This window comes from Diabrotica virgifera, chromosome 1 (assembly GCF_917563875.1).
Source record: "Diabrotica virgifera virgifera chromosome 1, PGI_DIABVI_V3a".
NCBI classification, from domain to species: domain Eukaryota; kingdom Metazoa; phylum Arthropoda; class Insecta; order Coleoptera; family Chrysomelidae; genus Diabrotica; species Diabrotica virgifera.
The window spans coordinates 200,717,937-200,731,313 of NC_065443.1; the positions used below are offsets into that span (position 1 = coordinate 200,717,937).

Genomic DNA, 13,377 nt, shown 5'->3' on the forward strand with positions numbered 1-13,377 from the left:
ATGAAAATTAACATGGAAGGCCTATGCCCAGGAATGGGCGTTTAAGGCTGATTAGATAAATAACTAGACAAGAGCATAGCGTATAGAAATCAGAAGTGTGATCACTTTTGAAGGTAACGCGGTTATGCCATGAGTATACATAAGTTCAACTGGTAAACTATTAAAAGTTAATTTCCTATATATAGTCCAGGGTAATAAGGTTTTTTCCATGACACTTGAACAGCCAGGGTACTGAAGCGTTTTTTCGACAGGTAATACCTATAAGCGCAAATTGTAACTATTTCCTGCGTAGGATCTGGCGGCCATTTTTATTTATAAACAGTTAAGTGTCAAAAAATGGCATTTTTCACTTTTTTTTCTAATCAATGAAAACAGGGAAACTTCTGGTCTTTTTAGTACAAATATCTTCGAGATACTGGAAAAAGCTTTAAAATGACGTATTACAAAGTTTGATATACTCATTTATTGTTAATATAATTGCGAAAAAAGGTCGGAATAGTAAAAAAAATTTCGCAATAACTGTTGTAAAAATTAGTGTACAGCTTTGAACTTTTTGTCAAATAAGGGTTCTTTGGTGGTTAATATGTGATAAAAATTTCAAAGCGATTCATTCAATTGTTTAAATTTTATTCAAATGGTTTATCCCAGAGAGCATTTTTTTTGCAATAACATAAGTCAGAAGAAAATGACGTGAGAACCATTCCACAGGTGTCAAATGAAAGAGCATAAGCTATATTTTCAACTTGGTTTAAAAAAAGTAAATAAAAAATGTATTTATTAGTAATAAATAATTATGCAAAAGTTTCTTAAATCTTTCCTTATAAACTTTTTATTTTGTTATATAAGAAATTATACATATTTATTACAATTTTTTATCAATTATAATATAGATAACATTACTTGGTAGTTGTGCACTTAAAAAACAGGGTAAAAAAGTTAATTTTTTTGGAAAAAGTTATTCAAAAAGCTTATAAAGAAAAATTGACGATACTTTTGCATAATTATTTATTACTAATAAATGCATTTTTTATTCACTTTTTTTAAACCATGTTGAAAATGTAGCTCATGCTCTTTCATTTGACACCTGTGGAATGGTTCTAAGGTCATTTTTTCTGACTTATGTTATTGCAAAAAAAATGCTCTCTGGGATAAACAATTTGATTAAAATTTAAACAATTGAATGAATCTCTTTGAAATTTTTATCACATATTAAGCACCAAATAACCCTCATTTTACAAAAATTTCAAAGCTGTACACTAATTTTTACAACAGTTATTGAGAAAATAATTTTTTCGCAATTATGTTAACAATAAATGAGTATATCAAACTTTGTAATACGTCATCTTAAAGATTTTTCCATACTCTCGAAGATATTTGTACTAAAAAAATCATAAGTTTCACTGTTTTCCGTTGATTTGAAAAAAAAAAGAAAAAATGCCATTTTTTGACAGTTCATTGTTTATAATGTTGTTTATAATGTTACAATGTTCAGGAAATAGTTATAATTTGTTCCTATAGGTATTGTCTGTAGAAAAAACGCTTCAATGCCCTGGCTGCTTAAGTGTCACGAACAGGGTATATTTTTGTCTTATTACCCTGGCCTAATAGGCTTCAATATGAAATTAAACACAAAATACTCAGATAAGTTATTTATTTATCAGTGTATAAGTATTGTCATTGACTCAAGATTAAAAATTCGGTTGGGTCGATGGTTCTAGGACATCGCTAAACTTAACTTCGGGAAAATGATTCAATGTAACTGTGTCAGTATATGTAGTATTGGAACACAATGACGGATAATGCACTTCTTGTGCAATAGCGCTTACAGAAGTACTCGGGCCCGAAGACCACATCTCTGACTCAATGTTTGATATCATTGTTAGGGTTTGTATTTTGGCTCGTTGTTGTAAGTGACGAGGAAACTTCTTTACAGTCATTGCAATGCTTCTAAAAAATAAATCCGTTTCGTCAGTTTCAGTATCCGTTTGAAATAGCTGTTGGATCATTGCATCTCTCTCTTTTGATCTCTTTTCAATGGTTGAAATAAGGTTTTCACTATAATTAATATTCTCATTGATCATTGCATCTCCCTCTCTTGATCTTTTTTCAATGGCTGAAGTAAAGTTATCTCTATAATTCATATTTTCATTGATTATTTCATCTCTCTCTTTTGATATTTCTTCAATGTCTGAAGTCAGGTTTTCTCTATAATTCATATTTTCCATGCTGGTGGGCTCTCTGGGTGGTGATTCCTTGGCTGTTAGTTCCTGTTCCATCTCAGAATCCTTACTGGTCGATTGCCCATCGATTTCGATGTTATCATGACCAACGTTCTCGTCGACGTTGCAGAAATCCCTGGAAAAAATAATCAGCTGTAATGGAAGTTTAAAACGGGATAATTTGTGATAAAACGGGGAAAAATTATACCAGTTACAAAAGAAGGTTTTTTACTATGATGTTAAAAGTTATAATATATATCGTAGGTCCGCTCGAACAGTGTCACAACTCAAAAAAAAGATAAAAACGGTTTTATTGCACCAACAGTTTCAAAACTAGAAAATCTTATCCCAAAAGTGATACGTTTATAGTTCAAGCATTTGTCGTTAGATGACACTAATGTCATTATATGATTAACCGAAATCAACGGTGCACCGAACATAAACAGTGTCACATATAGGCTGGGAGATATTATACAGAAGTTCAGCCACGATTTTCTTTCCATAGAGTCCTGCCTTTTGCCATAGTGGAAGGGTAGACGAGGTACTTACAATTTGTGGAAATATCCACAAAGGACATCGCACACATCTTATGGAAAATATAATGTCACTCAAATTCAATAAAATTTATACCAATAGATTCGTTTTAAATTAACGATCAAATCTTATCATTGCGCCAACTCTCTATTTTCAAAAATAAGAGCAGAAATTGATATAAATAAATCTGAAATCAAATGGGTAGGTACATAAGTTAGAGAGAGAAAAAATATTTTAAAATACCCAGATTTTCGGTACTCCATAAATCAGCGGATTAGTTTCACTAATCCGCTTAGGCCCAGCGGGATTTAAGCTGTTATGAATAGCACTCAGAGCAATAATGATTGTAAACTAATATTTTATGGACTCCAAAAATGTGATTTCGATAAACTTTAATTGCAATTTGCGCCGTAATTAATCATAATTAAGAGTTGGCGCAATGATAAGAATTGATCGTTATATTAAAACGAATCTAATCGTATAAATTTTATTGAATTTGAGTGACATTATATTTTCCATAAGATGTGTGCGATGTCCTTTCCTGTGACATTTTTCTGTAAAAATTAGATTTTCTCAAAAAATAAAAATAGGGTTTTGCGATGAATTTCTGAGTCCTGCATATCAGTAGAATGACAGGATACTATGGATTTTATGAAGAAAATTTTTTGGGCAGGAGGGTTGCAAACGGGCTAACGGAGTATATATGTATACAAACATGTAAGGAAAATAATGAAATTTTCATGATTTTCTGGGTCCTGCCAACTAAATAAATTAAACATATTTATTTCAAAATGATCAAAAAAATGTTGGCATGACGTCTCCTACTGTTTAAGTATACTTGTCCCTTGGAAAATTCTGAGGAAAATTTTCACCCTGATTCCGCGATTTCCTGCCTTTAAAAAGTTATAATATTCAAATGCAATCAATACTTTTTCGGTACTCGGCAGGAAGGTTAAACGGTTCTTGTAAGACAGCAGGAGTCCTAGTAGGTCTGGATCTCGCGTATGAAAAAAAAGTTGATTAATAGCAAGCTGAAAATTTGTTAATAGCTTAAGGGTGTCTAGTCGAAAAAACTTTGATATATGGGAACACTGGAACAGGGGAAGATTTAATTGTGGAACAGGTTAAAAATTTGGAACGGTCAGACCACGAAAACGTCACATGTATTTTGTCCGACAGAACAGACTTAAACTCTCCGAACAGAGATTAAACTCTCATGCAAAAATCAGACTGCTATTTATCACCAAATGGGCGTTTTAATGAGTGAAACATGTAGAATATGTCAAATGACAGGAATTATGACAGGTGATAAATATCAGTCTGATTTTTGCATGAGAGTTTATTCTCTGTTCGGAGAGTTTAAGTGTATTGTGTCGGACAAAATAAATGTGCCGTTTTCGTGGTTTGACCGTTCCAAATTTTTAATCTGTTCCACAATTAAAACTGCCCCTGTTCTAGTGTTCCCATATATCAAAGTTTATCCGACTAGACACCGTTAAGCTATTAACAAATTTTCAGCTTGCTATTAATCAACTTTTTTTTCATACGCGGAATCCAGACCTATAGATTTGTAAGAAAATTCGTGAAAAAATCCACGATGTTCTGAGTCATGCCATTTTGCATATGTTTCAAGAATCTTAATATAAGCCTATTTACAAAATTATTTCGTATACAGGGTAAGGCATTAGTGTGACAAAGTCCAATTACTCGTTTGTCGTAAGAGATACGAAAAAAAGTTATTAAGGTAAAACGTGGGGCAAAGATAGGATCATAATTTAAAAATATTTTCTAATATACAGGGCTACCCGTATTGACAGGGTGACATAAACTTATGTTTTTTTTAAATGGAACACCCTGTATATAATTTTAAGATTCCTAAGATAATTTTAAGACAATTTAACACAATTCACCTAATTCAAAAATGTTTCCTAAGGCTAAGGCTCCACGGGCGACAATTTTACGCCAGCAGTAGCTGTAAAACGAACATAAGGTTCCGCGGAACGGAATAGGAATAGCCGAACTGAACCGACTACAGGACTTGTGCGTAGTCGGTTCAGTTCGGCTATCCGAGCTAGAGCTCTTTGAAGATAGCGCCTTGTAATTAGTTTTTTTTTATCTCCAGAACGCTTCCATTTCGATAGACAAAAACTGGTCCGCCTTTTTATCTTCCAGAGATAAATCGATTCCATCAATTGCGAACATCTAGTACCGGTCATAGGAGTCCGTTTTGGGTAGGGTAACGGTTATTTTATCGCATAACATTTTTGTCTTTAACTTTTAAGCATTTTTGACACTATGTATATTATTAAATTGTGAGGTATTCTAGTACTAAAAGGCACTCTTGCTTTAAGTCGGTAAGATGCAGGGTTTTCTAGAAAAATCAATTTTAAAATTTTTCGCATTTTAAATTTAAAAAAAATTTGAAAAAAAAATAAAAAAAACGGTGTATTTACCGACTTTAAGGAAGAGTAACTTTTAGTATTAGAATACCTCATAATTTAATACTCTACTGTCAAAAATGCTTAAAAATTAAAGAAAGTTATGAGATTTCGTTGATCTACCCAAGACGGACGCCTATGACCGATACTAGAAATTCACAATTGATAAAATCGATTTCTGGAAGAGAAATAAACGTACCAGTTTTCGTTTTTCTAAATAGTTTTTTTTTATTTTTTTTTCAAATTCAAAAACCGAAAAATTTTTCAAATCGATTTTTCTAGAACACGGCGTATCCTACCGACTTAAAGCAAGAGTACCTTTTAACACAAGAATACCCCATAGTTTAATAATCCAGTGTCAAAAATGCTTAAAAGTTAAACACAGAAAAGTTATGCGATAAAATATCCGTTTCCCTACCCTAAACGGACGCCTATGACCAGTACTAAAAATTGACAATTGATGGAATCGATTTATCTCTGGAAGATAAATACATAGGTGTACCAGTTTTCGTTTTTCTAAATAGAAGTGTTCTGGAGCTATTTTAAAAAACTAATTACAATACGCCATCTTTAAAGTGCTCTAGCTTCCTAGCATTTTCGGACTAGGTGAATTGAGTTAAATTTTCTTAAAATTATCTGAGGAATCTCCGGGCTTCGTTTGTTAGAAGAGTTTCTGGACACCCTGTATCTGTATAATAGGTACAATCCCTACTATAACCAATTAATTGTAAAATTATTGATTTTATTCCTATTACTTTTATTACGTTTACTTAGATATAAATATGATCTAATCGCTTAAAATAAAGATAAAAAAAAATAAAAAGGAAAAGATTCCTCTCATTGGCTGTATACCATAATAAAAAACTTACTTAAGTAAGTTTTACTTCCTTAGTAAGTAAAATAAAGATGTTACAGTTTGGTATTAGATTTGAAAGGTATGTAAAAATCCGAGACATTACTCAGGGAAATAATATTTAATACCGTACGATTGTTCGCCAAGCCTGTCTATTCTGCCAGTCTTCTTCAGATAGATTTCTTGCTGACATTGCTTTTGAGATTCCTTGGATCCATCTTGTTGGTGGCCGTCCTCGTTTTCTTTTCTCTGGTGGTACCCATTCTAATATCTTTTTGGGTAGTCTTTCTTCCCCCATACGTCTAACATGTCCGTACCATATTAGTTATTGTTTTTCGATGTCTTCTATAATTGACCTTTGTACTTTCATTTGTTTCCTTATGTCCTCATTTCTCACATGTTCTAATCGAGACTTTCCCGCTGCTGTTCTGCAAAAATCCATTTCAACTGCCATAGGTTACATTTAAGTTTATGTGATAACTGCCACACTTCTGAGCCATAAACGATTACTGGTTTTTTATATATTCTTTTTTTCGTTTCCGGTCTTATATTTTTTTGCCATAATACTGAATTCAACGCACCTATAACTTGTTTTCCTTTGGTTATTCTCTCTTTTATGGCTTCATCACTTCTCCCTGTCTTTGTGAGTTTTACCCCCAAATGTGTACATTGGTCACATTTCTTAATGGTTTCATCTTCGAAGTCGAGGTCATCTGCAGTATTTTCTCCTCCTACGCAAAGATATTGTGTTTTTTGGACGTTTACTTCGAGGCCCCATTTTTGTACTCTTCCATTAGTTTTCTAGCCATATACTCCAGGCCTTCTTTGTCTTGGGAAATAACTACCTGGTCATCTGCATAGTGCAACGTATATAACGTTTCATCCCCAATAGATAGCCTTATCCCTTCATACTTCTTTTTTCAGTGCCTGAGTGCTTCATCGATATATATGTTGAACAGTATGGGAGATAAACAACAACCTTGCTTCAGTTCTTTTGTTACCTGAAAACCATTAGACACCTCTTTTCCTATTTTAACTTTTGCTATTGTGTTCTTATATAGCTCTTTAATAGCGTCGATTAGTGTAAAGCTGATACTGGTTTTCTCCAATACTTTCCACAACTTCGCAACAGGCACGGTGTCATATGCTTTTGTTACATCGACTAAAAGTAAATGCACTTCTCGAGATCTCAGTTTCAATTTTTATGTACCTATTAAATATCTTCGTGGTTATCCTGCCACGTTGTAAACGGTTTTAGATTAGTGTTTTTTAAGCATATCTGACATGACATGACTCAGAAAATTGTGGTGATATGTTTGTATAACAACCTGCAATAATTTTACAGACTTAACATTTTATTTATATACGAAATATCTACACAACCATCCTGCCTCTTTGTTAATAGTTTTATATTAACATTCTTGAGATATATGCAAAATGGGATGACTCAGAAGATCGTGTAACTTTCCACGAATTTTCTTACACATTTTTGAACTATGTATAGTTAAAAACATCCCGCCATTTTGAATGATGTCTACTTAAATTATTTATTTTATAATAAAATTTTTGTTATGACTCGGAAAATTACGGAACCAGGGTGAAAATTTTCCACAGAATTTTCCAAGGGACAAGTGCAGTTAAACATTGGGAGACGTCATGCCAACATTTTTTTCGATCATTTTCAAATAATTATATTTAATTTATTAAGTTGGCAGGAGTCAGAAAATTATGAAAATTTCCTTATTTTCATTACATGTTTGTATATCTATATACTCCCTTAGTCCTTTTGCAACCCTCCTGCCCACACAATTTTCTCCATAAAATTGATAGTATCCTGTCATTCTATGGATATGGCAGGACTCAGAAATCCATCGCAATTCCTCATTTTTTTCTCATGGAAAATCTAATTTTCACATGAAAATGTCACAGGAAACCCCGTGGATTTTTCCATAAATTGTAAGTACCTTTTCTAACCTTCTATTGCAACGGTATTGCAACGGGCAGGACTCTGAAAATCGTGGTTGAAGTTCTGTTAATATATCCCGGTTTATTTGTAGAGGTTTAAAATCCTTTGTAACTGACTAAAATAGTGATTATACTTATTTTAATCATTTTTAAATTAAACCCGGAAAAGTTCTAGCACAAATTTTTAACGACGTTTTTTATATTATTTTCTGAGAGTCGCGGCTAGATTAGAAATCACACGAAATGAACGAAGCAATCATGTTGAGGATCCCATTGGTCATTCACCATCATTCCCAAGTATTTGAATGGTTTCACTTGCTCGATTGGAGCATTATATCTACTTGCAGTTGTACTCTTAAAAGTGCGCCCTTTCTTATTGCCATGCATTTAGTTTATACAGTAGTTATCTTTAAGCCATTATGTTATTCCTGCAGTATTTATTTTATTTAACATCAACTGCTTATCATGTTCGTTATCTGTGATTATCGCGGTGTCGTTGGCGTAACGAATATTATTTATAGAGTACCCGTCTTGACCTTTATATCATAGTCAGTGCCTTCAAGTGCCCCTGCAAAAACATTGTCCACATAGAACTTGAAGAGCACAGGAGACAAAATACACCCCTGTCGCACCTCTCTTAAAATGTTACACTTCCTAAATAAGATAATTTTGTAAAGCTCTTATTTCTTACTGTTGAAAGGAGCAACTTTACAGTGTACTTGTACTTACCTTCGAGAATAATTCGGTGTCCTGAGGAATGACAACTTTTCTTGTAATAGCCATTTCTTCTTTCCTTTTTTGTAAAGTGGTGCATCCGAACTAGTCCTAATAATTTTCGTGTTCCTTTTGTTCCTTCTGTCATGGGTGTCTTTGATGTTCTTCCATCGCTTTTTACAGTTAATAACTGCGAACAAAAATGTAATTGTTAAAAATGCTGAACACTTAACATTTAACTAATTTACATAATTTTAACATAATTTACTTTTTTTAAGATATTTGGCAACTGGAGAGTCTTTCCATTCATTGCAATACCACTTCAGGAATCAGAAAGGCATCATGAAAAAGGCATTAAAAAACAGCAAAACTGCAATATGGCCTTGAAAGCTGGACATTGAAGCAAGAACTTATAAATAAGCTACAGTCCTTTTAGTCTAGAAAGCCACTGCGCATCCGCTAGGGAAAATATTCCGATTCGGATTTTTTGCACAACCTTACTCAAAAAGGACCCCTTTTAACAAATTTGCATGTTGCCAGGTTCAGGCATTCGAAGTATGCTTTTCATACTTGGCAGGAAGTATAGGTACTGTTCAAACTACTAAATTATGTTAAACAAACGTTTCTGGCTATTACCAGAGGCGTACGACGGGGGAAAGTGAATGGTTGACCCTTTCCAAATTCTACGCCACTAGCGGAATTGCTATTTTAGTTCAATTTTTGGATTCTCCAATACTTTCTATGAAAATAATATACTCTTCATTCGTAACGATAAAGTCATTAGTTTTCGAGATCTTTGAAGTTAAAAATGAAACGACACGGTTATTTTGATTAATGTATTATGTCGCTTCATTTTTAATTTCAAATCTCGAAAAATTAATCATTTTATCGTTCCGAATGAAGAGTATATTATTTACATAAAAAGTATTGGAAAATCAAAAAATTACACTAAAATAACAATTTCGTCAGTGGCGTAGAATTTGGGAAGGGTCAACCAGTCACTATCCCCTGTCGTACGCCTCTGGTAGTAGCTAGAAACGTTTATTTCTCTTAATTTAGTAGGGTGTACAGTACCTACACTTTCTGCCAAGTATGATAAGGATACGCCAAATAGTTTTAAAGTACTGGGTACAAATAATTTTTAAATTTTAATCATATGAATCATATCATAAATTAATCAAAATAACTGTGCCGTTTCATATTTAACTTCAAATATCTCGAAAATTAATGACTTGATCGTTACCAATGGAGAGTATATTATTTACGTAGAAAGTATTGAAGAATCTAAAAATGACACTAAAATAATAATTCCTCCAGTGGCGTAGAATTTGAGAAGGATCAACCATTCACTATCCCCGGTCGTACGCCTCTAGTAGTAGCTAGAAACGTTTGTTTATCATAATTTAGTAGGGTGTATAGCAGTCGCACTTTCTGCCAAGTATGCAAAGGATACGTCGAAAAGATTAAAATGCTGAGCAAAAATAGTTTTTAAATTTTTAGATAAAACACCCTGTAACTCAGTAAGGAACCACATTTTATTTAAGTGTTTTAGGTTAAATCTTCGTATTTTGCGCTCCAGGTTTCTCCAGTTACTATATGGAACATTAAATGAAACACCCTGTATATGTAACGTGCGTAAATATATGTGCGGAAAAATATTTCGATTCAATTTTTTTCACCATCTTGCTTGAAAATAGCGCCCGCTTGGTTGGCAATTAAAAAACAAAGAGGTTTTCGATATTGTATTGCAAAAAACTCTTCGGGATTTGATCAATCGATGTTCAAAGGATATCTTATTACCTTGGCAACATCGAAATTTTAAGCTTTTCACATAGTTTTTGAGGGCCAAAAATGGCCGATTTCGTAATTTTTAAATTTTTAATCGTTTATACATATGTCAAAAACTATCAACTTTAGAGAAAAGTCACTAAAGACATTTTCTGTTTGAAATGATCCAAAAAATCTAAAAAAACTGTGTTCGGTGCAAAAAATAATTTTAGGAAAAAAAACAAAAAAAAAAAAACGTTTAAAAAAATTTTGACCCACTTTTGGACCTGACAACATGCAAATTTGTTAAAAGGGGTCCTTTTTGAGTAAGACTGTGCAAAAAATCCGAATCGGAATATTTTCCCTAGCGGATGGGCAGTGACTTTCTGGATTCTGGACTATTTGAAATATGTTGTTACAGAAAGATGCTTAGAATAGCATGGACACAGAAGAAAACTAACAAAAATACTAACACGGAAACATTGCGAGAAATTGGCAAAGAATACGAAATCATAAACATAATAAAAATAAAGTTACAAAGTCTGGGACACATAATGAGGGATAGTGGTATGAACTGCTAAGACAGATAATACCGAGAAATATAAGAGGAGGAAGGGGTATAGGAAGAAGGAAAGTGTCATGGTTGAAGACGGCGGGCGTAATTTCGGCCGGTAATCCCTTGGTCTACCTGCATAAATCAAGGGGTACCATTTATGACAGGGGTAATTTCGGCCGAGGGGTTGATGTTTACGATGAGATTAAAATATTGGTAATTACACTCCTGGGGTACTCTACACTCTAATACCCGAAAGTTAGGTTTTGACGAAGCGTTAGGTCTTCCACCTTTGAAAATTGTACTGTGTAATATATAATATAATATATTAATTTTTTAAAATTAGCAAAATTTCGGTTCAAAACGAATAAGAAGTAATTAAGAAGCAACTTAAAACCTCCGGCCGAATTTACCTACCGGCTTTTAGTACCTGCCCTTTTTCCGGCCGAAATTACGGCTGCACATGGATTCGCTCCCGGGTTCAGGTAGGAAGACCTAACCCTTCGGTCATAACTTAACTTTCGGGTATGAGTTTCGGAGCCAACTCGTGTACAATAAAAGTGGTTTTATAGGGGTTGGGAGCGAATCCATGTGCGCCGGAAATTACATCCGCCCGGTTGAAGAATTTAAGGGACTGATTTAAATGCAGTTCTATAGAACTCTTCAGAGCAGCGGTAGATAGAGTAAAGATAATGATGATGATATTCAACGTCCGATTGGAAGACGGCACTGAAAGAAGAAGTTAGTGAAATATGTGTAATAATGGAAGAAACTCTTCAATGACTAAAACAGAAGATTGTAGCTTTGTTTCTGCCACACCTTTCCAAAGGTGATTTGTTACGAAAGACTACAGAATATTATGCGAAATGGAACTTCCCAAACTGCGCACAACACATTCATAGAAAACATGTTAGAATCAAGCAGTGTTGCCAATCTGCGGATAATTATCCGATTTGCGTACCTTTTTGAGAGTTGTCCTATCTTCTTCGTATCTTTAAATAAATCGGATATTTGCGTATATTTTTCAGTGTATCTACAATCTACTAAAACTTTCTCATCCATATATTCCCAACACCAACAACACATTAATTTTGGTTCCACCCAAATTTTTATACCGGATAAATGTTAGTGACATCCCATACTTTTCATTTTTTGACAAAAGGGACATGTACCGATTCTTTTGTTTAGAATTTAAATGCACAAGTGCGTCCACTTAAGGCATACTAATCCAATTCAAATTTCAAAAACCATCTGCCGTCCGATGTTATTTATGAGTTTTTAGTTTTTAGTCTTTAAACTTATCAAAGCTAATTCACGCACGATTTAGTTTTATTTTCATTTTATGTAGTGCAGTCTAGGGATGGGAAAAACCTACCGGTTTTAACCTAAAACCGGTTTTTTTCTCTGATATAATCGGTTTTTCCGGTTGTTTTTTGTCCCGGTTATAACCGGTTTTGTCTTTTTAAAGTAACAACCGATAAGTAGAAAATACTGAATTCAGAGAAAAAATAGAAAATTTTTTCGCCCCACGCTCGTAAATGAGAAATTTTAAGCTGACTGGAACCTATTGTACATAGGCTATGTCTATAAAAACCGAACACCGGTTTTTGGAACAACCGGTTTTTTTGACCGGTTATAACCGCCAGGTTAAACCGTAGGTATTGATTTATTTCTTATTAATTTTTTTAGTACCTAGTTTTAGGTAGTTATTACGTTTTAATAAAATAATCTTTAAAAGTGTTTTTTTACTTAATAATTATAATAAAAATAACGATCCAAATAATGAAATATTTAGATTTATTTATTTATTTAGAATTTAACACTTACGATAATACAAAATACGAATAATATAATAATAGTAAGTACCTAAATAGTATTTTCCACCTACCTCTACCGAAAGTATACTTTTCCGGACCTGATTTTAAAAGTTGCAAGTTGTACTTTTGCTCCCTAGGGAGGAAAAGTAAAAGTGACGTCATGGTATTTCATTCATGAAATTTAACTTATTGACCAATATCTATTTTCTATTACGTAAGTATCTATACATTTTAACGTTTTTTTTTATAAAACACCCTGTATTTTGCAGAATGGTAAAAACAGTAAATTGTTATTTTGATTTAACAATGTCTACATTAATAATTTGACTTATATTTGACAGTTGACAGTTATATTGTACCTACTTGTTAAGTTTTAGTTTTAATAAATTTTGTTGGTTAGTTACATAAATAAATTAAGTAAAAATGAAATATTACTTGTTATTAATTTGACGAAGGTGGAAAAACCATATGTATAACATGGGAGTAAAGTGTCTTTTCCTCCCTTGAATGATTACTG

The 13,377-nt window shown here is 33.1% G+C and overlaps 1 protein-coding gene across 2 annotated transcripts in view; it reads right to left on the reverse strand.

Annotated features, from left to right (window-relative positions):
• Positions 1–1,634: 1,634 nt before the first annotated feature.
• LOC114332422 (52 kDa repressor of the inhibitor of the protein kinase-like) overlaps positions 1,635–13,377 on the reverse strand; it is a 106,376-nt gene continuing 94,633 nt past the window's right edge. For both annotated transcript variants that reach the window (XM_050641895.1, XM_050641894.1), the window contains exons 3-4: positions 8,739–8,913; positions 1,635–2,355 (exon numbers count right to left, since the gene is read on the reverse strand). In XM_050641895.1, the coding sequence (XP_050497852.1) occupies positions 1,689–2,355; positions 8,739–8,913 (842 nt within the window). In that variant the 3' untranslated portion in view covers positions 1,635–1,688. The remainder of the gene's footprint in view (positions 2,356–8,738; positions 8,914–13,377) is intronic.